Raw genomic sequence first — 26,878 nt, forward strand, 5'->3', positions numbered from 1 at the left:
GAGAGATTAGACCGTCCGCTCCCGCCCGGAGCCGCTGATTCATATTCATGAGACTTCAAAGCATCTCGCCCAGCTCTCCCTGCACCAAACCTAATCCTCCGCCGCAGCACCCTGCCAGCAGCCCCGGCTGCCAGCGGGGCCTGGCGGGTCGGGAGCGCTGCTGCTGGCAGCCACACAGCCCTGCTGCCCCCGGAGGGGCGTGCTGCGTCCCCGTGCTGTGCCATGGGGGGTGGGAGGTGGGATGTGTGTCCTTCCGTGTGCCCATCCGGCCATCCAGCCATCCAAAGGTTGGGGCCGTGCCTACACCACCCGCCCAGACTTGCATCCCCACAGGGATCTGTGATGCCACAGACAGCCCTTTTGGGGGGCACACAGTCCCCCAAACCCTCGCCATGACCAAAAGCAAGCAGGTTTCAGGCAGGAGCTGTGCAGGGCATGCAAAACACGGGCAGCCTGCCTGCTCCTGCCAGGGACGGATCCCCAGAGCAGGGAGCATGCCAGAGATGCGGGCAGCACCGGAGCTAAAACCCAGCCCTGTGCATCCCTGCAGAGGATCCCTGTGTGTCAGGGCCACCCATGGGTGCAGGGCGCCCCAGGTGGTGCCGGTGCAGGCACAGGACCCGGGGCCGTGCTGGCCGGGAGCACGGGTCCTGGCGGAGGGCGGGCGGCGGGGCCCCCACGGAGCCGTCTCCTCCAGATGGCGAAGGCCATTAGAGCCGCTCTCGCGCGCACGGAGCCATAAAGTTTATGGGCCTCATCATTTAGCTGTAATGGAAATAGTTAAATCTGTCTCTGTTTAAGCAAACTGTGCCCTCGCGGGAGCGCTTGGTGCCGCGCAGCCTGGGGCCGTGCGCGGGAGGGAGGCTGCGGGCTCCAGCCAGGGGGTGCCTCCGCTGCCAACAAGGGAGGGTGCCCCTCTCCTTCCTCCTGCCCCTCATCTTCCTCCTGCCCCTCGCCTTCATCCTGCCCCTCATCTTCCTCCTGCCCCTCTCCTTCCTCCTGCCCCTTGCCTTCCTCCTGCCCCACGGCGGGCACCCGCAGCTGCACAGGGACAAGACAGGGACCCATCCCGGAGCCTGCCTGAGCGCACAGCACGGGGCAGAAGAGGATGCGATGCCTCGAAAGCCCCCTTTCACCCCCTGCCAGGCACCCCGGCAGCACAGCATGGGGTGGGGGCAGTGATCCAGGCCTCCCCCAGCTCCCACCCCAGCCCCGTGGGGTCAGCACCCTGCGGTGCCTCGCAGCATCCCCGAGCCCAGCCCTGGGGATGAGGGGCTGGATCCCCACCTCACCTTTCCCAGCTCCTGGGGAGGCCATTTTCAACATTTACAGAGGGTCAGGGAGTTCCTCCCCGTCATCACAGGGGGGTGCTGACCCCATGCAGCCCCCCCAGGCCCCACGTCTCACCCCCCGTCCCAGTGGCCTCCCCACCCACCGTGCTCCGCTGCGGTGTCGGTGGGAGCTACCCCCTCCCCAGCAAGCAAAGCGTGATTAATTACAGAGTAAGTCATTAATATTCACAGCTAATTAAAGATCCTTATCATGAATAATGAAGCTCAGGCTCCAAATTATGGGACACGGATGGGGGGGGGAATGTGGGGAGAGGGGGCTGCAGGGGTGGAAAGCTGTGGGGCAGGGGCACAAGGGGTGCAGAGGTGACCTCGTTGGGGGGGTTGGGGAGCAGTGGGGGGCCGGGGGTGTAGGGGGGCACCTGGATCTGGCCATGCCCTGCCAGGGGATGTAGGAGCTGGGCGGTGGGTATGGGGCACGATGGGATCCGGGCAGGGGCTGGGCTGGGTCCGCGTGGCCCCTGCAGAGCATCCAGAGGGGAGGGCAGCGGCACTTTGCCTGAGCTCCTGTTATACAAATGAAAGGTTTTTAGTGGGAAAGACTCTGGGAGAGTAATACATCTCCCATATTGATCGCAGGCCAGGGACCAAGGCACGGCTTAAACAGTAATTGATTTCTAGCCGCCGAGATGTGTTGGGGAGCATTGATTTAACAGCACTGCAGACACACTGCTACTAATCTGATTAAAGTATTTAGCAGAAATGTTATTCTTTAAAAAAAAAACACAGGGAGGTGATGGCGCTGCCTGGGGCAGGGGGGCCTGAGCCGGGGCGGTGGAGCCGGGGCACAGGGTCCTGGTGCATGCCAGCGCCCCGCCGGGGGCGGCCCTGCGCCCGTGCCCCCCGTTGGTGGCAGTGCCTGTGGCACACATCTGTAGCCAGCTGTGCTCCCAGCCGCCTCCGTGGGAGCTGTCAAGGACGCGTGCAGACGGAGCAGGCAACACGTGTGCGAGCGCTCAGCCGGCTGCCACAGAGCCTGGAGGTGCCAGGCAGGGCCACCGGCTGCCCTGGGACAGCGCGGATCCCTCGAGGAGCTGGGCACGAGGAGGGGACCCCCAGCACGGGGACCACGGCGCTGCTCCTGGCCACCCAGCGTCCTCGTGCATGGCCTCGGGCGGTCAGTGTGTTGTGGGAGCTCTTGCAAACCGTGCCCATCCCATCCTCTTGCTAGGTGCAGGGTGGGGATGGGTGCTGCCCAGGTGGAAACAGGGCTCTGCAACACCGATCCCAGCTCCGATGAGAGGCACCGGCTGAGCGGGTGGAGGGGCTGCTCTCCCCCCCGTGCCATTCCCATCACACACATCAGCCCAGTTAATTAACACACGATATCAAACAAATAAATTATTCCTGCTTCCTATTGATTCTAATTTACTGGCCCCTGGAGAGCCCGGGCTCGTTTATCCCACCTGTCACCCCTGCTTAGCAGCTGCGCTAACATCTGCCCCGCTCCCCTCACCTCTCCCGCTCCTCCGCCTCGGGGCAGGGCCCGGCACGGCCGTGGGGCTGCCCCATGTCACTGCCCCTCTTGGGGACCCATCCTGCAGAGTGTGGCCTCCCAGGCTGGGACCCAGCCCCGGGGCATCCCTGCCTCCCTCGCAGGACGGCAGCCGGATTTCCCCTCCGTCCTGGGGAGATCCATCACTGCCCGCGCACCGGCCTCTGATGTCTGATGTCTGCCTCTTCTGTGCCAACCTGATCAAAGCCAGGGCTCCTCCCAGCTCCCTCCCCGTATTGATGCTGGATCGATGCATCGATCCTGCCCGGCTGCTGACTGCACAGCTCTTTGCTCCCAGCCGGGCTCGGCTGGGGGATCCCGCAAGGCACAGGACCCCGGCACACTGAGCACAGCGGGGCTCGGCTCCCGGGCGCGATGGGGAGAGCTGCCAGCCCCCAGTGGCCAGGACTGCCTCCTGCCCAGGTCTGGGCACTGCCCAGCCATGGGTCGCGGTCCTGCAGGGCTCCCCTGCCCAGCGCTGCCTGCACGGGGCTGCCCTTTGGCTGGCAGCACCCGGGCTTGCAGGCAGCGGGGCAGGGCGCAGGGTGCGTGTGCCTGTCCGTGGGATGCTCTGGGCAGCAGCTTGCAAGCAGGGATGGATGCGCCCAGCCCAGCTCGGGATTGCTCCCAGACATGCCGTGACAGGAGGAGCTGGAGGCTGGCCAGGGACACAGGACAGGGTCACCAGCCCAGCGTGCGTGCCTGCCTGCTGCTCTGCGCTCCGGTGCTCTCCAGCGCTGGCTCTCCTCTGGTTGGAAGCTTAAATCCAGCCAGGCCAGCAGCCAGCGGCAGGCTGCTTGCTGGCCTCGGGTGAGCCTGCCCAGAGCATCTAAAGCTGGGACAGGCACAGCCAGCACCTGGCTGGGGGACCCCGCAGCCACTCCCCGGCCCCATTTTGGGAGGGCACACGCAGAGCTCTGGAGATACACAGCAGAGTCTGGGGACCCTGCCAAAGCCCTGGTGCATCCATCCCTCCCCAGATTCTTGGTTACTCCCCAGCTCCTCTCCTCCTGCAGAAACCTGGGCAGCCCCAGCCCCGTGACCGTGCTGAGGTGAGGCAGAGCCGAGGCGAGGCTGTGCCGAGCCCTGCTGCCAGGCGGCTCGGCTCTGGTCGGAGCGATGGGTGCCTCACCCAGCCCAGAGGACTCATCCCGGCAGCTGCCAGGGCTGCAGAGAGCCGGGCATCTCACCTGGAGCCAGCCCATCTCCCCGGCCAAGCCACGTGTGCTCTCACTCTGCTCCCCAAATCCTGCTCCCTGCAGTTGGGAGGCACCTACACCTCCTGGAGATGCCAGCCTCCCCCTGCTGCAGGGCGCTCACCATGGGGTGCCCATCGCGGGGTGCTCATTGCAGGGTGCTCATCACGGGGTGCCCATAATGAGGTGCTCATTGCAGGGTGCCCATCATGGGGTGCCCATAATGGGGTGCCCGTGGCGGGGTGCCGTCCTGGCACGGTCCCGCTGGCAGCACAAGCGGGTGCGCGTGGGAGGAGCGGCTGGCAGCGCGGCAGCCGGGAGATAAGCTCCCCTCTCATCCTCATTGTGTGTGACGGGAGGGAGATTTATGGCTCCAAGCTGCGATTTGTGCGCGGCTCAAGCACACGGTATTGATCACTCCTGGTTGCTCCCGCTGCTCCCTCGACTCGCAGCCCCTCCTGCCTCAGCCCTGCCTGTTAACTCTTCCTGACCTGGGGGCTGGGGACGGGCTCCCCTCTGCTCCGCTGCAGCCAGGGCACCCAGGCACAGCCCGACTCTCCCTCCCCAAGCTCCCTCGCAGCCACGCTGTGTGGCTGTCTGATGAGAAAGTCCCGTGGAAATGGGGAGCCAGGGCCCTTCTCCCAGGAGAAGAGCAGGGCTCAGGGAGGTGAAGGCAGGGGCGGTTTGGTGGCGCTGGCAGCGGGGACGTCCCTTGGCAAGGGGCGAGGCTGGAGGAGCAGGGCTGGTGCCAAAAGGGTTGGGTTGCCAAAGGGTTGAGGGTGGTGGGCAGCGATAAGGGGACAGCTCACAGGGGGTGGGTCGTGGTGCCAGGGAGCGGTGCTGAGCACACGGGGATGGCAGGCGGTGACAAAGGGATGGCAGCTGGGGACGGGGCGCCATGGCCATCAGTGGCCAAGGGCGCGCGGACAGCAGGGAGCACGGAGCAGCCCCCGGGGGGCAGGTGCTGAGGGGATGGGGCTGGGGGCAGCCGGGGGGGCTGGGGAGGGGTGGGGACGGGGACTGCGGGTGCCTCTGCAGCAGCAGCAGGAAACGATGTGTGAAATGAAGAGTTCCTGCCCAGTGCCCAGAGGGAGCGAGCAGCATACTGAGCAGGGGCTGGGGAGGGGGGAGCCGCAGCGGGGTGCACCGTGAGGGGGTCCCCAGCACCGCACGGGGACCCTGAGTGGAGCGGGGGGTGCTCCACGACACGAGGCCGTGCCGCTCCTGGAAGGGAGGCAGGACGGGGGCTCCTGGCGGTGGGCGGCTGCTGTGGGGACCCCCAGGATGAAGGTTTGGGGGGGCACAGCCCTGCTATACGAAGCCCTCTCCCCCCCCTCTCCGTGATGCCCCAGCCCCGACCGCCCGCACCCCCTCCCCGCTTGCTGGTTTCCTGCTGCTCCGCGGAGATAATTAAATCCGCTATTTCGGCAGGTTCCGCATCCCCTGCCAGGCGGATCCGCAATCAGCGCCGAGTGCCCGGGGCTCCCCCCCACCTGCTTCGCCCCCCCCAACCTCCTCACCCCCCCTACCAGCCCCCACGCCGGGCTCCTTGTCCCGCCTCCCTCCTGCCTCACCCCCTGGCCCTCTCCTTGCCTGGCAGCACCCTCGGGGACACCCATGGGTGCTCACGGGAGGACAACAGGCTCCTCTCCGGCGCCGGTCACATCCCCCCAGCTCCGGGTGCCCTGGGGGTCGCAGCCCCCCGCTGGCTCCTCTGCAGGGCTTGGCACCGGGGCCGGAGGGATCAGCCCCTGCTCCCCATCCATCCCCGCGTCCGAATTTATCGTCTCCCCGCGGCACCGGGGGAAGCTTTAAATAATTCACCGGTGTGAGCTCCAGTACAGAGGCGGCCGCAGGGCGCACGGAGCCAGGCGGTGCCTGGGCGGCAGAGATAGCAGTGCCGTCCCCGCCAGCACCCTGCCTCGCGCCGACCCCCGTGCTGCCCCGAGCCTGCTGGCACCTCCGCCTGGGAAGGAGAAGGGTCAGCATTCACAGAGGAAAGGCCCTGAGAGCATCATCCCGACATGGCCCAGCCGAAGCGGGAGGTGAGCAGGGTGCCCGGGGACCCCACGCCCAGCCCCGTGCCGTGCTTTCACCCTCACCTGCTGCTTTCCCCCCCGGCCTCCTGCACAAGATTGATTCCTGGGGAGGCCCGCTGGTAAGCTGGCAGCTCTGGCTGTAAAGTCAGATCAATAATTTAAGGGGGTGAAACTATTAATAGAACATTATAATACCCACGGTTGTCTGAGGCAGGAAGGTTGGAGTGAAGGTCGGGGTGCCCAGGTGGCAGGAGACGTGACACCTGGCCCGGGGGCACCCTGTGCTGGGGATGGAGAAGCCAGGACAGGCAGCACCTAGGGACCAGCCCGGTCACAGCAATGACCCCATACAAACCCCACAGCACCCTGCGGCTGGGCAAAGGGGTCTCCAGGGGGAGCGGGCTGGAGGAAACACCGCTGCACCAACACCTTTGGGCTCCTCCTTTTCCCCTGGTGTTGGGTGCTGCAAGCTGCCCTGCAGAGCTGCCCGTGCCCACCTGCACGCCCAGAGCTGGCGCACAGATCCTCACCGACCCGATGCCCCAAAGCCCTCCTGCACCCCTCCAGCGGTCCCTGCAGCCCTCACCATCCTCCACACCCTGCTCCTGCCCTGGCTGGATCTCAGCTCCGTGTAAAACCAGGCTCCCCCGCGTGCCATGGGGCTCGCAGGAGCCATCGTGCTGTCACAGCGAGAGCTGCTGCAGCCCAGCTCATTTCGGGAGGATTAGTCTTGGTCCCACGCTGCCCAGCACTGGGAGGGCCCCCCCAGGACACAGGGAAGGTTAATTTCAGGGAGATTAACCCTGCGCCGCAGCGGGACGGGAAACAGAGGTAACGCTGCTCATCCGAATGGAAGGAACAACAGCCCCATGAGGGGAATGGATAAAAATAGGCTGCCGTTTACCTGCCAGCCCCGAGCAGGGCAGGCAGGGTGGCCGAGCCATGCCCGCAGAGGGACGCAGGCAGGCTGTCCTGCCTGGGCTGTGGGGGATGCCGTGTGCCCTGCCCAGGGCTCTTTGGTGGCTGCCCCAGCTCCCTGTCTGCCCCTGGGCAGAGCTGAGCATCCTCCTGCCACGGCACTGGCATCCTCGCTGGGCATCCCTCCCACCACCGATCACTGCTGGCCTCGCTGCTCGCCCTCGCCACCCAAAAGCCGGATGGCGGCCACGGGTGGGAAGGGTTAACGGCGCTGAAAGTGGAGCCTCCCCGTCCTCCCCCTCCGCGGTGTTTTACAGGCCGGAGCTATTAACAGGAAATGTTCCTATCAGCACCATTGATCCCCTTGTTTACAGCCCCGTAATCCTCACTCCGTTGACTCAGGAGCCGGGAGGAGAAAGGGAGGAGGTGGCTGGCTCTGGGCATCGCCTCTGCCCTGCCTGCGCAGCAGGACGTGTGCCCGAGCCCTGCAGCACCCGTCTGGGTGCCGGTGTCCCCGGTGGGGAGGCAGAGCAGGGTGGACGACGGTGGCACCGTGGCATGAAACCAGCAATGTCCCCGCGGTGGCCTCCCGGCTCCCTCCAGCTGATGACACCTGGCCGTGGGCCCCGCGCGGCAGCGGCGCTTTGTTCTCATTAGTGTGATGAGCGGAGCCGTCACGGTAAATTAGGGACCCCCCCCGCCACGCAGCGCTGCAGCTGCCGTGCCAGCAGCGGCTGCCAGCCCGGGGAGCGCAGCACGGTGGCGGTGGGCACCCCAGTGGAGGAAGCACAGGATGGAGAGAGGTCACGTCCCGTCCCTGCTGGGGTCTGACCCAGGTGGAGCCATCCCAGGGCTGTGCTCCCCGACCCAGCCTCTCCCCGCAGCTCCCAGCCCTGCCCGAGCATCCCCAGCCCGGCTCTGCACAGCCGCACCAAGCCACACATCAGGGCTGTGCCTGCAAAACCTGCCCCCTGCCTGCTGTCCCCGTCCCCAAATCCAGGTCACCACCGCCTGGGGTGCCCCGTGCCCATCCCTCCCTGTCCCCAAAACTCGCCACCACTCACGGTCTGGAAGTCGCTGCTGGCGCACTCCTCGCCCCCAAAGGTGCAGCACACCAGCATCTCGCCCAGCTCCAGCTGGTGGCCCACGCGCCCGTAAAACTCCTCCAGGTCGAAGGGGCGGCTCTTCTCCTCCTCGCTGAGGTCCAGCTTCCCCTGCAGGGCCGCCAGCGTGCTCCGCTCCGTGCCTTCGGGGGCCAGGGGCCGGCCGGCCCCGTCCAGGAGCCCCAGCAGCTCCCCGGCCCAGTACAGGTCGTGGCCGGAGAGCCGCGAGAAGCGGGCAGGGTTGAGGTTGCAGAAGGTGACGGCGGGGAAGGTCTTGTTGCGCGTCGTCTCCTCCTCCAGCTGGGTGCTGTGGGGGTACTGGAAGTACAAGCCCACGCACTTGGTGTAGACGTGGACGAGGAGGCCGAGCGAGCCCAGGAAGGCCAGCAGCCAGAGCAGGTTGCGGGCGGTGTAGCGCCGGTGCCGCAGGACGTGCTGGATGCCGTGCAGCGTGCAGCGGCGGGCGAACTCCTCCAGGCTGCACGGCCGCTGCCGCGGGGCTGCCGCTTCAGCCGCCCGCTCGGCGAGGTGGGCACGGCACACGGGGCGCCCAGCAGGACAGCCCTCCAGGTGGAGGGGTGCCGAGGGCCGGGCGGGCACCCAGGGGCGCGGGGGGAGCCCGCGGGGTTCCTCCGGCCACATGCTGTGCGGGTGGGCGCGAGGTAAGAGAGGAGGTTTGAGCGCTGGGCGGGCGGCGTGGTGCTGCACCCTGCCCGAGCGGGGAGAGCAGGAAGCTCGCTAAGTGCTGAGCCCACAGACGTACTTAGCCATCCGGAGCCAGAGACTAAAGCATCCCTGGAAACCTCAGGGCACTCTCAGCCCGCATCCCCCAGGGGACCAGGCAATTAGCTGCAGTCCTGCTCGCTTCCTCCATCTCCGTGCACTTAGTGCAGGCTCCCCGGGGGGCAGAAGTGGGCAAACGCCTCGAGTCTCCCTGCCAGGACGTGGAGAAGGTGCCCAGGCAGGGCTGCACCGGGGTTGGGAGAGGTGTGTGGGCGTGCATGGGGGCAGCGTCACCATGGGGAGGTGGCCGTGGGCACGTGGGGTCCCCAGGAGCCCCAGCTCTGCAGGAGCACAGTGCCATGACATTGGGCTGACATCGAGGAGCTGCGGTGCGTGGTATCACCCACGGCACATCTCCTGCACCTTTGGGCTCAACCACACTGTCCCCAAAGCCTGCAGTGGGGAGCACAGCGCAGGGCACTGGGGAGGCTGCGGGGGTGGCATCACCGCTGTGTCACTGCGGTGTGGTGGCTACCGCGAGGCCAGGAGCTCTGGCACGGTGCAGAGGCCACATCCCTCAGCCCGGAGGCGTGCAGGCAGAGGCAATATCTTTGATTAGGCCAGTGATACAACTGCCGAAACACAGCTGCTTGCGAGCACAGAGAGAAGCGCCTTCATGCCCAAAAGCTTATCTCCCTTTCTGAGCCGTGCCTTTCTGAACCATCTCAGCTGGTCTAATAAAAGCTATTGCCTTTCGCTATCAGGCTCGCCACGCGTGCATCCACCCGGCCAGATCCAGCAGCACGGCTTTGCTGGCAGTGGGAGCGCAGGGCTGAGCTGTGCCCGTGGGGCAGGGGGGATGGAAAGCTGTCACAGGGCTGCTCCCCACACCGGGTGCAGGAGGCTGCAGGAAGGGACGATGGGGAAAGGAGAGGTTGAGGTGGGCATCAGGATGGGCATCAGGAGGAGGTGATGCCCAGGCCCAGGGGGCTGGAGGGAAGCACAGGGTCTGGGCTCTCTCCCGTGGGTGCTCAGCCCTGGCCTGGCACCCAGCCGCGTCCCGGAGCAGAGCACAAAACTCTGCGAGCGCTGGGGTTCACGGGCCTGCGACGCTGGTCCTGCCCAGCTGCGTTCCTGTGGCCTGTGCTCCCCAGCACAGCTCTAAATCCATTAGCTTTGCATAATTAGATTTTTCTCAATTACCAGATTATGATAATTAACAGCTCATTTGTAGGAGGCAGTGCCTAATCCCGGCATCACGCCTGGCTCGGCGCCAGCTTGGCTCGCGAGGCTGTGGGCACCGGGGGCAGGCAGCCTGCGGGATGCTCCAGCACCCTGCACGGCCAGGACCCCCCAAAAACTCCCCGCCAGCATGGACCAGCCAGCCCGCAACTCCCCTGCGCTGCCCGGCCAGCACAGCCTGGACGGAGGGGTCAGAGCTGGGGGGACAGTCCCCCAAAACGGGGCTGTGACAGCCCGTGCAGGGCCAGCATCCATCAGCAAGGGCGTCAGCGGGGACTCAGAAGCGGCTCAGCACCCACGTGGCTCCGGAGATGCAGAAAACATCCTGCAGCATCTCCTGCAGCCGGCCGCCAAGGGAAACCACAGGAGAGGTTAGCTCCGTGGGCTGGGCTGGAGTGGCCGCAGTCATTAGGGGGGGTTGCTAATGAACTTTCCTAGTCAATAACGCTGCTGAGGAAGGACAGGAGAGCAGGGGAGGGGGAGGCAGCAGGCAGTAAGGTACCAATCTTCATCACGGGGAGGCAGGGCGGTCCAGGCAATTACTGCCCATCAACAGAGCTTCATCCCTAGTGAAATAATAGAACAAATATTAAGAGAAAAATGCTTCTGAGGACCTCGAGGGCAGGGGAATGGGGAGCAATAAAGATGTGCTCGGAGATCACAAAGAATAAATCTGCCCAGTCCAACTTGATTGCCTTTTTTGGGTAAAATTGCTAAATGAATCGATGGAGGGGAGACAAGAGGTGTGATATATCTGGCTTTTATTAAAGCGTTTGATGTAGTATCTCACGGAATTAGTTCCAGTTGGCGGGGACGGCCGTCCCTCGCCCTCGGGAGGCAGGGGGACGGGGCAGCCCTGGCGCACACGGGGGGCGCGGTGGCATTGCTCCGCTGCACGTGCCGCAGCTCCTGCTCTGCCACCTGGGGACCCAGCCCCGACGGCCCCAGAGCAGGGGGCTGGTGGCCAGCACCACCGCAGCCCACTGGGGGCCACCGCCTCCACGTGCCCAGTGCCACCCTGCGGCTCCGGGGCCGTGTCCCTGGAGCATCAGCAGCTTCCCCCGGTGCCCCCCGTTTTTGGGGCTGCAGAGGAACCTGTGCAACGAGGCGCATCCGCAGCAGTGCCAGGAGCAGCGTCTCCCCATCCTGCTGTCTCCTCTCCCCCCGCAGCCTGGCTTCTCCCCGCACCAGCCTCCTTCCACCTCCTCCTGCCGGTGCTAATCCCCTAATCTGCGCACAGCAACGATTTCCTGCGTGGCACGGTGGCTGCTTCTCACAGGCCCAGACAGCTGCAATCTGCATTCCTCCTCTTCCAAATCCCGGCTCCCTTATCAGCAGCAGGTATCAGGTGAGCCAGGCACCACCTACCTCCGATAAACCCATGTTTCATTTCGTCCTATTTCCATTTTATCTCCGAGCCTGCAATTATCGCTCATCTCACCGCACGCCGGGCTGCCTTGCGCGTGCAGGAGCGGGGCGGGCGCCTGCCTGGCGGGCAGCCCTGGAGCACAGCACCCTGCCGGAGGCACCAGGATGGCCAGGGGCAGCGGGGGATGCCCCGGGGTGAAGCCTGGCCTCCGCTCGCTGCCACCCCGTCCCCAGCTGCCTTCCCTCTAACCTCGCGCAGCGGCGGCGATGGGCTCTCTCCCTGCGAGCCAGATGTGTTGCACGGAGCACAAACACCCGCGACAGTTGTTGTGCTTCTCGGCGTGAAGGCATCAGATGTCTGCGTTAAAACAAAGCTCTCCACTTAATTACTCAGGCTGATAATTCAGCGCGTGGAGGCGGCTCTGGCTGAGAGCAGAGGGCTGGATCACAGCTGGGACTGGAGAGCCTTGGAGAGCACATTAATCCCGGCTCTCACAGCCCTGATTAACGGTGCTGGAAACCTGCCTACCCCACTCGTTCCTGGAGGAAGGGTCCGTCCGTAGCACCCACCGGAGGGGCCTCTGTGCCCCCTTGGGCTGGCATCTGCTGGGCCAAGGCATCTCAGCACCTTCAGGGTGAGGTGGCCCAGGGTGTGGGGGACTTTGGCTGCCTGGGCGCACCCGTCCGTGGCACCTGGAGGTGTGGATTGGGGTCACCCTGGGCAGGGAGCTGGACCAGGCAGAGCACCCATGGGTGCAGGCTCTGTGGTCCGAGCTTCCAGCTCCTGGTGCCTGCGTTTCTGGCTCCCCAGCACCGTCCCCGCGGGACCCCAAGGGTTAAGCTGTCATGTATTCAGGGCCACGCGCTGGCCAGGAATTACACTTTTATCGGCACGCGGTGCTGCCGCCGCTTGAATTGGGACTGGGAACTCTATTTCCGAGCTCACCCAAATTATTCTCGAAGAGATAAAGCGCGGTGCAGAGCAGCGCCGGCGCTTCATTAACATTCCCCAGCCCATTCAGCTTTAAACGAAGATTGCCTGCCTCGGAAAATGATAAAATTGAACATGTGAAGCAGGGCATTATGTTCCATCAGCCGATATTATTTCCCACGCAGGGGCCGAGCGGAGACACAAACAGCTATTTATGCAGCGCCTGGCCGAGCCGGGAAGCAGGCAGGCGGGTGCAGGGGGTGGGGGGGTGCCCCCTGTCTGTCCATGGGCGTGTGAAGGGCTCCCCGCAGTGTCCCTTGTGCCCGGGGTTGGATGTCCCCAGGGGCACAGCCCTGCCCTATGCATTGAGCCAGGGCACACAGGTGGGGAAGGGGCTGGGCGGTGCGTGGGGTCCCAGCAACCCAGTGTGCGAGGATGGAGGCTTCCCAGCTCCCTGCCCCATGTGGTGGCTGCAGCAAAGCCCCCCAGGGGAACAAATATCCCCGTGTCCCCTGCTAGGGCCGAGTGAGAAGGGTGCTGGGGTGCATGGGTGGGTGCTGGGGTGCACGGGATGGGTGCCACCCGGGGCTGGGCGCGGGGAGGCAGGTGTCAGGGAGGCAGGTGTCGGGGAGGCAGGCAGCGGAGGGCTGAGCAGGAAGGCTCCTGGGGCTGCAATTGGATTTTGCTTGGCCGTGCCAAGCCTATCGATCCAGCGGTAATTAAAGTCGCTCCAAAACCTGACTCATATTCAACCTTGGGAGGAAGGAGCTTCTCGGAGAAACAGCCTCTGCTCCCCGTGCACCTCCCCAGCACAGGGTGGCCATCCCGGGGGCTGCCCTGGGACAGCTCTGTCCCACTGCGCCCCAGGGCAGCAGCACCCCGTCCAGCGATGTCCTGGCTGGTGTCCCCAGCACTGCACAGCCCCAAAGTGACCCTGACGAGTGTCAGCCCTTGGAGAGGGGAGTCTGCTTTAAGCCCTGCTCACCACCTGGATTTTACAGCCTAGGATTATCTCAAGCTAGTGCCTCTTTGAGCCTCTGGGACGCATCCCTGGGATGTGGGGGTGCTTCCTGCCCTGTCCCCGCTGTCCCTCAGTTTTCAATTCCTGGGTCCCAGGGTGCTGGGGGGTGCACATCAGGGGAGCTGAGAGCGTGTGAGTGTGCATGTGTGCGTGCGTGTGCAGGGCTCCCTGCACGCCCAGCCCTGCCGCCAGCCCCGCTGCTATTCCCGGTATTTGCAGCAGGTTGGGACAGGCGCTGAGGAGAGGCGGCTGCCATTCAGCGGGGCCCCACGAACCCACCCGGAGCCCCGCGGGAGCTCAGGGCTGGGGGGGACCTGGGGGCTGTGCCAGGGAGGGCGTGCGGGACCCCCTTGGCAGGGGTCCTGGGGGGCACAGCTTCCCTTCAGGGCCTGGAAGGGCAGCAGCTGGGCTTTGCAGCAGGGAGGTGGCTCCATCTGCAGGACACGGCCCTGGCCAGGAGCCCCGCAGTTTGGGGGCTCCAGGTCCCCCTCGCCAGCACAGCCGGAGGTGGCGGCAGGCCCAGCCGCGGCCTGACGTCCCCTGGGCTTTTCTGCTCCTGGGGGAGCCCAGACACCCCCCCGCCCAGGCAGCGGGGAGGGAGCACGGTGCTGGGAATGCTCATCGGGTGCTGGGCGCCGGGGTGACCCCATCGTCCCCACCAGCCACTTAGCATGCGTGGGGACAGCGGGCTGGGGACGCGCCATGTGCCAGCACGCACCGGCGCGACGAGGCAGCCAAGGACGCCCGCTCCTCCGCTCCCACCAAGGGCATCGCCTCCGCTCCCCCCGCAGCACCCACACCGCCAGCAGCACCCACCCTGGCAAACGGGGGGCTGCCCCCCTCACTGCCCCCCCGGGGCACCCCACGCCTCTTTTCTCCAACACCCCCCGTCTCGCCCAGCGCCCGGCACCCCCGGCCCGCACCCGGCGCGCCCCCCCTGCTCCCCGCTGCCGGGGGGCCCGGGGCACCCGCGGCTCCGCTGCTCCGGGAGCCGTCGGGGCGGGGGGAGGCGGAGCCGGGCCGGGCTCCACCCCGACCCCCGGCCCACATAGGCCGGCCGGGAGGGGCCCCGAGCCCCCTGCAGCCCGCGCCATCCCGGGGGCGCACGGCGGAGCGCGGCGGCCGCAGCCTGGAGCCTGCGGGGCTGGGGACCCCCCCGGTGCGCCCCGTCCCTTCCCGTCCCGTCCTTCGGTGCGGGGATGCTGCGGCAGCGCTGCGGGCGGCTGCTGGCCCAGCTGGAGCGGGCGCTGCAGCTGCTGGAGCTGGGCGGCAGCCTGGAGGAAGGTGGGAGCGCGCAGCCCCTGGGTGTGGGTACCCCATAGCGCGTGGGGTGCGGGGCCTGGGGACGGTCACCGTGCCGCTCGGTGTTGCCCCCAGACTACATCCGCATCGCGCGGTGCTTTGAGGCGACGCGCCAGAAATGCTGCCGGCTGGAGCAGGACGGGCGGCGAGCCCGCGAGCAGCTGGCCCGCGCCGAGGCCGAGCGGGCGGCGCTGGAGGTGAAGCTCAAGCACGCCCGCAACCAGGTGGAGGTGGAGATGAAGAAGCGGCACCGAGCGGAGGCTGAGCTGGAGAAGCAGGTCAGCGGGGCCAGCAGCCCCTGAAATAGGGTACCGGGGGGGTGCCGGCCTCACCGCTGCCCCGTTTCGGCTCGCAGGAGCGCAAACTCCAGCTGGTCTTCGAGTCGCTGATGCAGGAGCCGTGGGGAAACGGGGAGCAGCGCTCCATCCTCAGCGCCCTGGCTGGCCGGCGCCTTGGGGCGGCCCTGGCACCGGGCAGGAGGTGAGCAAAGCTGGTGGCCTCGGTGGCCCTGTGTCCCCTGCCCCTCTCCTCTGCTGGGGCTGGGTGGGCCTGGGGCATGCTCAGGCTCTGCGGAGGTGCCCCAGGTGCTGACTGGGGTCTGGGGGTGCCCCAGCTGCGCTGAGCCCCAGCTCTTCCCACAGGTCATCCATGGTGGACGACTCGTGCCAGTCTCTCCTGTCCCACTCGGACATCAGCTACGACCGCACCGAGGACGACGTGGTAAGGAGCGACCCCGCTCCCTGTCCCGTTTGGGCTGGGGATGGCAGAGCACAAATACCGGGGTGCTGCTTGCCCCACACAGCCCGGCCGGCCCCCAGCACCTCCTCTGCCTTCCAGGACGTCGACATGACGGTGGTGCGGGCCCTGAAGCGCAAAGCCCAGGAGAGGCAGGTAGGAGGGGGACGCTGGGGCACGCAGGCACCCGGACCCCTCCCTCCCCGCGCAGGAGGCTGCCAGGAGGCTGGCAGGGGGGGTAATTTATTGGCGCTGGGCTGGGAGCGTCGTCTCTCAGCAAACCGCCCGCGATCAATAGAAACTCCATTACCCTGTGCCGCGGCCCAGCTGGGCTCCTCAATAATTCATCCCCACGTGCGGGCATCCTGCACGCAGCTCCGCTCGCACCTCTGCATTGCAGGCCTGGCCTGCCCCTGCCCCAGCACAGGGGGGCTGGGTCCCCTCGGTACCTGGTGTGGGGCAGGTGGTGCAAGGGCGCAGGATGCGACCGGCACCTTCTGTGGGGCTGGGAGCACTCGTTTTGGGCTCTTGGTGTGTGGGTGTTAGGGGCCTTGAGGGCCAGAGTCAGGCAGGGGTCCCTGCCCACCCTTCACCCCATCCATCTCTCTGTCCCCAGCGTGTGTCCCTGGCCCCGCAGATCGGCCCCGTGGTGGTGGCAAAGCGACACCGCTCCTCTGTGGCACCCCCGAGCACCGTGAGTAGCGACCCCCAGTGCCCTGGACAGGCAGGGCTGGGGGGCGGTGGGGGTGCAGGGCCCCGGTGCCAGCAGGACACGAGGTGCATCCTTTGGTCCTGCAGGGCTGTGAGGGCTTGGGGTGCACCTCGGTCCCCTCAGCCCCTGTCCCCCTCTCCTGGGTGACAGCACCCCTGGCCATGCGGGACCACAGAGCTCATGGGGAACGTTGTGGGGTTGCAGCCGGGCACATCCTCACTGCCCCCCTAAATCAGCAGGTGAGCGTCCCCCCTGCGCCCCCTCCTGCTGAGGTCCCGGAGCCCACCAGCAGCCTCCCGCCCGCCACGCTGGTGCCACCCCCGCCGCTCTCGCCAGGGACACCGTGTCTCCACGCGTGCAGGTCGTGGACAGGGGGGGCATGGGCAGGTGGTGAGATGTTCGGGGGGTGTGGGACCAGCCTGGGGGTGCTGCCATCGTGGGGGAGGGAGGAGATCTGCTGGGGGATGCTTGCTCCCACCATGGTGGGACTTGGGGTCCTGTGGATGTGCTGGGAGGCTGCAGGGGCTCCCCGGGATGGGGGAAGCCTCCCAGTGTCCCCTGCCTATGGGGTCCCCCATATATGGGGTCCCCTCCACTGCCTCCTCTCTCTGTAGAGCTGACCACGGTGTGGGGTGCCAGTGAGGATTTGGGTAGCCGTGCCCCGGGGCAGGACAGCCACACCGAGGGCGGCTCTGTGGGGCAGCCAGCGCCTGTCCCCTTTGCCTCCCCTCCACCGAGCCTCCTGCAGCCCCAGCACCAGTTCACCTCCAAAACGGTGCGTGCCCAGCTCCTCCCCACCTCCGACCCTGGGGAGAAGGGAGCCTCTGGGGGGAGCTGGGATGGATGGAGGCGGCAGAGGCTGGCTTGGGGGGCATGGAGGAGGGATGCAGGGGGGCGCTGACCCAGTTCTGCCCCACCAGGTCATCCGCCCCGAGCCGTGCGGTGCCTGCGGCTCCCGCCTCCGTTTCGGGAAGGCCGCCCTCAAGTGCCGCCGGTGCCAGGTGCTGCTGCACGCCAAGTGCCGCCCGCGCTGCCCCGGGCCCTGCGCACCCCGGCCTCACCAGCACGCCTGGCCCCGCGAGGTGAGGGTGACATGGGGTCCCCACGGGCCGGGGCGTGATGTGGGGCTGGGGAGTGGGGTCGCATAGCTCTGGCGCTGCTCTCCCCTCTCCTCGTCCTCCCCAGGGCGTCCTGGCCGACTTCGCGCCCCCGACGCCTCCCCTGGTGCCCGCGCTGGTGGTGCAGTGTGTGACCGAGGTGGAGACGCGCGGCTTGGCCGAGGTAGGGACAGGGTGGTGACAATGTGGGGGCGGTGAGGCCGTGCTCCCCACGGGGCTGAGCCCCTCCGCGCCCCCAGGCAGGGCTGTACCGGGTGCCGGGCGCCGAGCCGCTGGTGCGGGAGTGGAAGCAGAGGCTGCTGCGTGCCGGCAGCGTGCCGCCCGCCCTGGGCAGCGTGGCCGACATCCACGTGGTGTGCGGGGTGCTCAAGGACTTCCTGCGGGGCCTCAAGGAGCCGCTGGTCACCTTCGGCCTGCACCCGGCCTTCCTGCGGGCCGCCGGTGAGCGGGGGGACGAGCAGGGGCTCGGGGTGGGGTTTGGGGCCGATCCTCCTCTAACGCCCCCGGTGCCGCCGCAGACATCCCCGATGAGACCGCCTGCGGCACGGCCCTGCGGCACGTGGTCGGCAAGCTGCCCCCGGCCAACAGGGACACGCTGGCCTTCCTCATGCTGCACCTGCTCAGGTGAGGGGCTCTGGGGGCTCTGCGCCCACCTCCCTGCGCCCTATGGCGACGGGATCGCCTGGCGATGGGATCGCTGGGCCCGGCAGCACGCTCCCCCTGTCCGCCCCTCGCAGGGTGTCGCGCAGCCCCGACTGCAAGATGGACGTCCTCAACCTGTCCCGCGTCTTCGGCCCCACGCTGGTGGGGCACAGCTCGGCCAACCCCACGCCGCTCACCATCATGGAGGACACGCCGCGCCAGAGCAAGGTGAGGGGGGGGGACCCCGGGTGCCGGTGGTGCCCCGGGTGCCGCCGGCAGCCCCGGGCTCTATCCCTCCGTGCCCAGGTGGTGGCTCGGCTCCTCGCGCTGCCGTCCGACTTCTGGAGAGGCTTCGTGGGGACGGAGCAGGAGAACCTGGTGCCGACGCCTGCCAGCGCCCCGGACCCAGGGGGTGAACGCGGTGAGCCCATGGGACCCCCCCACCCCTGTGCCCACAGCGGGGCTGGGGTGTGACACCGTAACCCCAAATCTGCCTTCTGCCCCACAGAGCCCCTCTGCCACCCCGTCGCCTCCCCGGAGCCCCACGCGGGGCAGCTGAGCCCCCCCGGGACCTGCTGCCTCCCCAGCGCCCTGCGGAGCTGCGTGGGCACAGCCCCACGGCCCCCGTGAGTGCTGCTGGAAGGGGTGGGGGGAACCAAGGGGGGGGGGGAAAGACTTGTGCCCCTGACTCATCTCCTCTCCCCCCCAGGCAGGGGGCAGCCCCCGGGAAGGTGGGGCGGTTCTTCCCCTCCCCGGTGTAGCTGTGCTCCCCGGGGACGGAGCTGGCAACGAGGAGGAGGAGGGAAGCCTGTGGCAGTGAGCAGCGTGGGCCTGTGGTGCTGAGCTTGGTACGGTGGCCCAGCACTGTGCTCACGGGCTGGTTGGTGTTAAATGTTTGTATGAAGTGCTTGTATTAAACGTTTGCAGCAAAACCAGCCTGGCTGTGACTGGCGTCCGTCCCTCCCTGTGCCAGGAGGGCGCTGGGGCTCACCGGCAGGATTGGGCCTGGGTGTGCTCAGGGAGAAGAGCCGTGCTTCCTTCAGGCACGGCGGAGCAGCCCTCCCCTGCGTCCCTGCACCACCGCCCGCCTGGGTGGGCAGGGGGAGGACAGGCAGGGTCCTGCTGCAGCCCCCCCCCCTCCCCACCCCGCAGGGCGAGGGGCCCCTGTCAGCCCAGATGTTGGCCTCAAGTAATCAGAGCTGCTGGGGCAGGACGACCCTAAGCGCTTCCAGACTTCCTGGCACCTCCGCTGAGGCCCCGTTAACTCCTTCCTTCCCTCCGGCACAGAGCTGGAGCACAGCGGAGGTGTGCGGGGCGGGGGGGAGCTGGATGGGGCGAGGGCTTGTCTGCCCCGCAGCAGGGCTGAAAACTGCCCCCGAAGCGGTACTAAAACCCAGGGCAGCTGTGGGATCTGGGGGAGAGAGAATTCAAGTACAGTCCTGACAGCGAGCAAGTCTTCTGGCCCAGTTTCCCTCTGCGCAGGGGTTGCTCACCAGAGGGCACGGAAATTAGCACATCCAAGGCAGAGGCAAAACTGAAGGAGTTTTAATGTGCTTAAAGTCAGGGAACAGCTAATCCCCGCCCAGGACCACAGCAGAGCTGGCACGGGAACGCGCAGGGCTGGGAGCAAGGATTTGCTGCAAATCCGTCGAGCTGGGCTGGTACGGGATGGATGGAGAATCCCTAATGCGGTGCCTGGTGGGAAGCACCAGGCGTGATGGGCCCTTGGCAGGCTGGGGCTTCAGCACGGGGGGAAGGCAGGGAGATAAGGGGCCGCGGGGCAGCGCTGTCACTGCCCCGTGCCAGGATCAGCACGGTGCCGCCTTCAACAAAACCAGGCTTTTCCAACCCCCAGAGCAAGCAAGGCGGTAGGTCTCTGCGGGAGCGAGATGATCATTCCAGTGCCCTGTGGCCACAGCTGGTGAGGAGGGCAGGCACGCAGGGAGCCCCCCCTCCATCCCGGTGGGCCCCCAGGAGGGCAGGGGGCTGCTGCCATCGCTCAGCACTGCTCCTGCACAGGTCTCGGCCTGCCGGGAGCACGCTGCGCTGGGCTGCCTGCTCTCCTGGCTGCTCTCCTGGCTCACGCTGAGCCTTGGGGGAGTGGAGGTGTTACTGGGTGACTCCACAGCTCCCCCCAGGAGCAGCGGTGGTGGGAAAGCGCTCGTCTCTCCCAGCCAACCCTCTTGCCCAGTGGCCTCAGGACAGCCTGGTGCTGCCGTCTTTGCCCCGTGGGAGGCAGGAGCCCAGCTCAGGCTGTTGCAATCACGCTGTTGACAGCGGGAGTCTCGCAACAGGCTCGTGCTGGGTGGGGTGCTGAGGCAGAACAGTCACATTCAAAGCTCCCTTGCCTCTTAGATAGGTCAAGACTCCTACTTAGGAGTTGGACTCGATGATCCTTATGGGTCCCTTCCAACTCGGGATATTCTATGATCCTAAAACCTTCCCAAGAATTGGAGATGCCAGCTGGGGGACAGCCTGGCATGGGGTACCAAGCCCTGGTGGGTAGTGCCCTTTGGTACAGAAGCACCCGAAGCTCAAGACCTGAGACACTGCAGGCAGCAGGAGCTCCCTGCGCAGGCTCGCAGCAGCTGGCCTGGAGCCTGAGCCACGTGCTGTCCCCAGGTTTCACCCAAATCCCTGGGCTCCGAGAGAAGCAGCAAGCGAGGCTGATGCTCACCAGCTTTAATGTCTGTCTGGAGCAGGAATCAGGCACTTGCAGGGCTCCTCACCTGCCCCCCGGGGGTGCTGGGAACCCCCAGGAGGTGGCAGAGGCGACAGAGGCCGCCCCAGCCCAGCAAGCAGCGAACTCAGAGGATAATCTGGTTCTTGTAGCTGCGGCTCAGCTCCTTGTGAGGAAGGACGATGGAGTTAAGAATAACAACCTCAGCAGGGATGGTGACACTGCAGCCTGCGGGGAGAGCACGAGGGGGGCAGTAATAGGGGAGCGGACCCTGCCCCATCCCTTAGAACCCAGGCTGCCGCTGGGACTCACCCAGGATCGTGATGGAAGGGGTGAGGCGGCCGTCCCTGAAGAGGGTCTCGCTGTCGATCTTGGCATAGGGATCGTTGGGGTTGGGGTCGCTGGGCGTTCCTTCAACCCGGGCCCAGCGCCCGATGGTGCTGTCCCAGCCCACGATGGTGTTGAGGACGCAGGTGTGGTCCTGGAGTGCGGGAGAGAGCAGTGATGGATGAGAGGAGCGGCAAGGTGCTGGGGGAGGACACCCCCTCCCTAGGGTAAGCCCTACTTACGTGCAGCGAGGCCCCGTGGAGGACGATGGACTCGCGCACACGCACGCCGGCTCCCACCGTCACCCCCTCCCCGATGGAGACGTTGGGGCCCAGCTGCAGGGGCAGAGGGACACGATGAGGTCAGGTAACGGCGCCCCCAGCCCCGCAGGGTCCCCCTGCACTCACCACTGCCGTGCTGTCGATGGAGGCTGTGGGGTGGATGTACACATTCCCTGCAACACAAGGCCGGGTGTCAGGGAGGCAGCTCCCGGAGTACTGGGCTCTGTGAGCTGGGCAGGAGCTGCCCTGTGGGTCCCCTTCCTCCTCTGGCTGCATGGGGCAGCTCCTAGGGCTGTTGGGGGCATGTCAGAGGGATACCTCGGATGATGGGGCCTCCAGGTTTGTTCTGGGCCAGCCTCTCCGGGTGGGTTTGGCTGTACTGGTTGAGGTAGAGGCGGCTGGCGTAGATAGCAGAGCTGGGGGACGAAAAGCAAGGCTGTTACTGTGTCTGTAGTGCCCTCAGGGCAGAGGAGGGTCCAAATTCAACGCCTGCCACCCCCACCCACGGGGCCGTGTCTGAGCACCCTCCTCTCCCTCTCGGTGCTCCTGCTGCCCCAGCCCGTACCCAGCCGATTTGATCTGGCTCCAGAAGCCATCGGTTTTGTAGACGTAGAGCTTGCCGCTCCCAGCCAGCGCTGTGAAGACGTCCTGCTCCAGCCGGATCACTTCTGCACGCTGCCAGCCGTTGGAGTTCTCCTCTCTGCAAGCGAGAGGACCGTTAGCCACCCACCCCGGCCAGGGACCCCCGCAGACTCTCCAAAGCTAGGGGCTCCTTGATCATGGGGCTCTTCCTAGACTCCTTCCTAGCCGTGCACTTCTCCCCGAAGGCAGGGACGGAGTCGCTCTTCCAGCTGAAACAAGCTCTGGGCCAGAAGTGGATGGTGCAAGAGCTGCACCTGGCCCAGGTAGGAGTAAGTGTTCTGGACCCTGCCCTCACTGCACGGCCAGGTTTTTGCAGGGTGCTGGCACAGAGCTGAAGGGGAAGCAGAACGCTTCCCCCTGAACAGCCTCGGCCTCTTGTCCAGAGCTGCATGAGGATGGGGTGGGAGGAGAGGGAGGGAGAGGGGGAGTCTCAAGCTGGCCAGGAGGAGACACACAGAGGACAACCTCGCAGGGCTGGAGCAGGAGGAAAGCACGCGTTACCGCCAGGCAGGACCCAGCACAGAGAGCAGCCAGCGCAGACACAGAGGGACGGACTTACCCAAGGTAAGGACAGCTGGTGCAGGACCAGGAAACAAGTGAGTGATGGCAGAGGAGGAGAGAAGATAGAGAAAGAATGGAGGATGAGCGTGCCGCTGCAGCCCCGGGGAGCAGTGGGGTGGGAGGGACGCAGGGCGGGGGGGGCTCTCACAGCGCTAGCTCCTGCTGGTTCCGCTGGAAGACCTCGCCGATGTGCTGGAAGATGGCGGGCGTGAACAGGTAGATGCCGCAGTTGATCACCTCGCTGACAAAGGTGCTGGGCTTCTCCACGTAGTGCTGCACCTGATCAAGGGAGAGACGTGAAGGTTGGGGCACAGCACCCCTGCCCAGCACCGCTCTCTGCCCCACTGCACGTAGGAGTGGTGTGGCACCCACCACCCACCCCGTGCCCCTGCTGTACCTCCTGCGTGTCGGCGTTTGCCACGATGCAGCCGTAGTTCAGAGCCTGCGTCCTGTTAGCCTGTGGGGCGAGGCCGTATGAGTGCTGGAGTTTGCACCCAGGGCCTCATCCAGTGGCTCCTGGACGAGCCCAGGGCAGAGCAACGCCGCTCCCAGCCCCGCCACTCGCCGTGGTGCCCAGGATGACAAAGCTGTGGGCGTCCCCGTGCTGCTGCCTGAAGTCCAGCATCTCCTGCAAGGGGAACTCGGAGCACACGTCCGCGTTGAGCACGAAGAAGGCCTCGGCGCCGCCCGACAGGATCTGGTCTCGGAAGTGGTAGATGCCACCGCCCGTGCCCAGCGCCGCGTACTCCTGCAGAAACCTGCGGGCCGAGGGGGGCAGAGGGGACAAGGACAAGCGTGCTTAGAGCGGGAAGCAGCCAGGGGAAGGCGGCGGGAGGGTGGCAGGGGGCAGTGCAGCCGGGCACCCACCTGATGGGGATCTTGAACTCCTGCTGCGCCGCCACCAGGAAGCGGCTGAGGGCCTCGTGGGGCTGGTAGAAGCCCATCAGCAGGATCTCCTTCATGCCGGGCACCTGCGGGGCACAGGGGGCAGGGCAGCGCCGGGGCCCGACACCCCCTTACCCCCCGGGTCCCCCATTTCCTCTGACACCCCCTTTTCCCCCTGGCTGCCCCCTTTCCCCCCAACCTCCTAATTTCCCCCCGGCCCCCCTATTTCTCCCTGACCCCCCCTTACCCCCCAGGTCCCCCATTTCCCCTGACACCCCTATTTCCCCCAGGTCCCCCGTTTCCCCCGACTTCCCCCTGACCCCTCATTTCCCCTGACACCCCCCTTTCCCCCCAACCTCCTAATTTCCCCCCAGCCCCCTATTTCCCCCTGACACACCCTTTTCCCCCCAGCCCCCTATTTCCCCTTGACTTCCCCTTGACCCCCCCTTTCCCCCCAACCTCCTAATTTCCCCCCAGCCCCCCCTTTCTCCCCGAACCCCCAAATTCCCCCCCTTTCCCCCCCTTTCCCCCCCGTACCCTGGCGCACGCCTCGATGTGGTGCTGCACCATGGGCACGCCGGCCACGGGGAACAGCGGCTTGGGCACCTCGAAGGACAGCGGCCGGAACCGGGTGCCTGCGGGCAGGGCAGGGCAGGGCAGGGCAGGGCGGTGAGCGGGGCCGGGCCGGGCCGGTCTCCGCCCGCAGCCCCCGGCACTCACCCTTCTGCGGGCCCCCGATGAGGATCACGGCCTTGAGCGGCATCGCGGCCCGGCCCGGCCCGGTCCCGGCCCCCCTCCCGGCGCTGCCCGGCGCGGCGCTTCCGCACACGTGTGGGACACGTCACCACGTCACCACGTCACCGCGCCGCCGCCGCCCCGCGCAGCCCGCAGCCCGCCGGCCGCCAGGGGGCGGCTGAGGGGCGGCGGGTGGGCGGGGCTTGTGGGGGTGGGCGGGGCTTGTGGGGGTGGGCGGGGCTTGTGGGGGTGGGCGGGGCTTGTGGGGGTGGGCGGGGCTTGTGGGCACGCTGCGGCGGCAGGGCGCGCTGTGCACGGCGCTGTGCGGGCACGTGTGTGTGTGTGTGTGTGTGTGTGTGTGCACGTGTAAGCACGCGTGTACACCCGGGATGGTGCCTAGGCACAGGCCCTCGTGCGCGCACACGCGCCCGGGTGAGCAGGTGCACGCGCGCCTTTGCATGAGCATCTCGCCACGTGCACCCTTGCACACGCGTGTGCCACAGTGCGCTGCAGGTGCACGCCTCAGGGCGATGTGCACGGCCGGGTGCATGGTGCCAGCCCCCCCCCCCCCCCCCCCCCTCCCCCCCCACCAGTATTTCTGCCCCCATGATGGCAGCCCGGCCCCGCAGCCCTGGCACCATCCCCACCTTCCCACACCGCCCTCACCTTGCACGCCTTGCACACCCACACCTCACCCCCCCCCCAGTAACGGCACAGAGACGGGAACCGGCTGCTCAGGGCCTTTATTGCTGCTCTGGCACGTCGCTTGCTCCAGACCACGGGGACGGTGGCGACTCCGGAGCCCGGCAGAGAGGCGGGGGCAGGCGCGGGGACGGGGGCAGAGCCGGGGCAGAAGCCTTCTCCCCGAAGTCAATAAATAAAAGCCCGAGCGATGCAGCAGCAGCTGGAAGGCGGTGCCCGAACGCTGCCCCCGACCCGCACCGGGGCACCCAGGGGAGGCGAAGGGGGTCTGGGCAGGGAGGGGCACGGAGCACGGAGCGCCCCGCACGGCCCCGGTGCGGGCAGCGCCTGTGCGTGTGCAAGGGCACGCGTGTGCAAGGGGGGGGGGGGGGGTGCGTGGCTCAGCAAGGCACGTGTGGGGCCGTGCGTGAGCGCGCTGCGGGGCAGGAGGTGCTGCAGGGGTAGCCGGGGGGGGTGGGGGGGGGGGGGGGGCTTTGCAGAAACAGGCGCGTGTGCGAGCATCTCCACCCGCTCGGGGTGCCCCCAGGGAGCACGAGCAGCGTGGGCCTGAGCAGGCGCAGGAGTGTGCGTGGCACGGGGGTGCCCGGGTGCCGGCGGGGGTGGCACGCAGCCCCGGGGAAGGCACCGGCGTGGGTCCCGGGCTGCAGCCCCGCAGGGTGGGAGCGGGGCCGTGCTGGTGGCTGGCCCCTCTCTGCACAGCCCCCCCCTCCTCGGGCACTGCCAGGCAAAGCAGGGTGACCGCGGGCACCCTCGGTCCGTGCCAGGGGGCTTGTGCCCCTCGCCCCCTCTGCTTGTGGCCGGTGGGAGCCGCGGGTTGTGGTGTAAGGCACGCGGCTGAGCTGGAGGCTGCGGCGGGACCCGTGCTGTGGGGCCAGCCCCCCACCGACCGCGTGGCCCAGGCTGGCTGGCGTGCTGGCGGCTCTCCGAGACCCTCATCCGCATCTCGTCCCCATGCCGTCCTCCCCCCAACCCTCTGACACGTTCTCCATCCATCCATCCATCCATCCCGGCATCGCTGCCCGGCCCCGGCTGGGGCTCCGTTTTCCTTCTCCGTCGTCTCCACCTAAAGAGTCACCGCCTGTCCCTGTCCCCGTCCCCTTCCCCGTCCTGCCCCGCCAGCATCCCCGGCACGTGGGGTCCGTGGGCTCATCCCGGCTCCTCGGCCGCCCCGTCCCGCGGCCCCTGGAATGTTCCTCTGGCTCCTCGCCCCTCGCGGCTACTGCGGCCCCGGCGGCTGGCCGCCCTGGTAGGAGCGGAGTAAGACCTTGTGCTTGGTGACGGCCTCGCCGCGGCGCCGCTGGTGCTCCACCAGGAACTCCTTGAGGCGGTTGGTGGTGAAGGTGAGGGTCTGGCGGCGCAGCTTCATCAGGTAGGCGTCCTGGAGCCAGGCGTTGGCAAAGCAGTCCTTCACTGTGGGGCGGCTCCTGGCGCAGGGGCGGCTCGGGGTCAGCGGCCACGGGGTGCCCGCCACCACCTCCATGCCCCATGGCATCCCAAAACCGAATGCCAGTGCTTCCACCCCCCCAGCCCCGGGGCGTCCTAGCCCTCTCCAGGAGCAGGGATGGGTCCCAGGGGTCACCGGGCTGGGGTGGGCACTCACCAGGGGTGGACGGTGAGGACCTTGCGGATGAAGAGGGCAGCGCTCTGCGAGACGTTGGGGTACAGCTTGAAGGCGTCAAAGCGCCCCGCCAGGATGCGGTTCTCCGTCTCGATGGGGTCCAGCTCGAAGAACGGCGACCGCCCGCTCAGCCTGGGAGGGAGGGAGGAGGTGGCACGGGACGGGGTGCAGCCGTGGGAGGGCACCCCGCACCCACACACCCCCACAGGGGGTCCAGTCGGGCAGGGTCTGTGGGGCTGCAGCACCCCCCGCAGCCCGGTGTCCCCCATGGCACCGAGCCCTGCTCGTCACACCTCAGGTGCTCGTGCCCACGGCCCCCTTCTCTTACATGATGTACGTGAGGACGCCGACACCCCAGACATCTGCGGCAGAGCCCACCGGGTCGCCCTTCACCACCTCCGGTGCTGCAAGGGAGCAAATCTGGCATGCGCACGGGGTGGCCAGCCCAGCGCCCCCAATGCACAGCACCCCCGGCATCCCCAGCACCCCATCTTTCACCCTCCAGCACCCCCATACCCCAACAGTGCCCAGCAACCCTAAAAAAAAAAAATAG

General features: G+C 67.1%; 3 protein-coding genes across 8 annotated transcripts in view; 1 reads left to right on the plus strand and 2 right to left on the minus strand.

The window, feature by feature from the left end:
- Positions 1-14,438: 14,438 nt before the first annotated feature.
- LOC308198353 (rac GTPase-activating protein 1-like) lies at positions 14,439-18,830 on the plus strand. The gene is given in 17 exon segments (XM_080600612.1): positions 14,439-14,669; positions 14,763-14,965; positions 15,043-15,167; positions 15,329-15,407; positions 15,525-15,578; positions 16,039-16,116; positions 16,374-16,451; positions 16,453-16,495; positions 16,749-16,909; positions 17,055-17,216; positions 17,320-17,415; positions 17,492-17,693; positions 17,771-17,876; positions 17,990-18,122; positions 18,201-18,315; positions 18,403-18,520; positions 18,604-18,830. Coding segments are annotated over 17 exon segments (1,890 nt in total). The 5' UTR covers positions 14,439-14,584; the 3' UTR covers positions 18,656-18,830.
- A 589-nt stretch (positions 18,831-19,419) lies between these two features.
- GMPPA (GDP-mannose pyrophosphorylase A) lies at positions 19,420-24,159 on the minus strand. The gene is made up of 12 exons (XM_080600629.1): positions 23,991-24,159; positions 23,808-23,905; positions 23,253-23,356; positions 22,951-23,143; positions 22,783-22,842; positions 22,534-22,664; positions 21,748-21,882; positions 21,501-21,598; positions 21,309-21,355; positions 21,144-21,236; positions 20,887-21,055; positions 19,420-20,802 (listed from the first exon to the last, which is right to left on the minus strand). The coding sequence occupies exons 1-12, from the start codon at positions 24,031-24,033 to the stop codon at positions 20,702-20,704; spliced, it is 1,272 nt and encodes a 423-aa protein (XP_080456755.1). The 5' UTR covers positions 24,034-24,159; the 3' UTR covers positions 19,420-20,701.
- Positions 24,160-24,731: 572 nt separating this feature from the next.
- SPEG (striated muscle enriched protein kinase) overlaps positions 24,732-26,878 on the minus strand; it is a 35,117-nt gene continuing 32,970 nt past the window's right edge. For all 6 annotated transcript variants that reach the window (XM_080600580.1, XM_080600585.1, XM_080600584.1 and 3 more), the window contains 3 exons: positions 26,654-26,729; positions 26,308-26,457; positions 24,732-26,131 (listed from right to left, as the gene is read on the minus strand). In XM_080600580.1, coding sequence (XP_080456706.1) covers positions 25,924-26,131; positions 26,308-26,457; positions 26,654-26,729 — 434 coding nt within the window. In that variant the 3' untranslated portion in view covers positions 24,732-25,923. The remainder of the gene's footprint in view (positions 26,132-26,307; positions 26,458-26,653; positions 26,730-26,878) is intronic.

The sequence above is a fragment of the Anser brachyrhynchus genome (assembly GCF_964034855.1).
Source record: "Anser brachyrhynchus genome assembly, chromosome: 7".
NCBI classification, from domain to species: Eukaryota; Metazoa; Chordata; class Aves; order Anseriformes; family Anatidae; genus Anser; species Anser brachyrhynchus.

Excerpts from the sequence above, each read along its gene's own strand:
- GMPPA (XM_080600629.1), bottom strand. The coding sequence starts at position 24,033 with ATGCCGCTCAAGGCCGTGATCCTCATCGGGGGCCCGCAGAAGG. Across the intron at positions 23,906-23,990 it reads CATCGGGGGCCCGCAGAAGG|GCACCCGGTTCCGGCCGCTG; the intron begins GTGAGTGCCGGG and ends CCCTGCCCGCAG. Across the intron at positions 21,056-21,143 it reads TCCACGGGGCCTCGCTGCAC|GACCACACCTGCGTCCTCAA; the intron begins GTAAGTAGGGCT and ends CCCGCACTCCAG.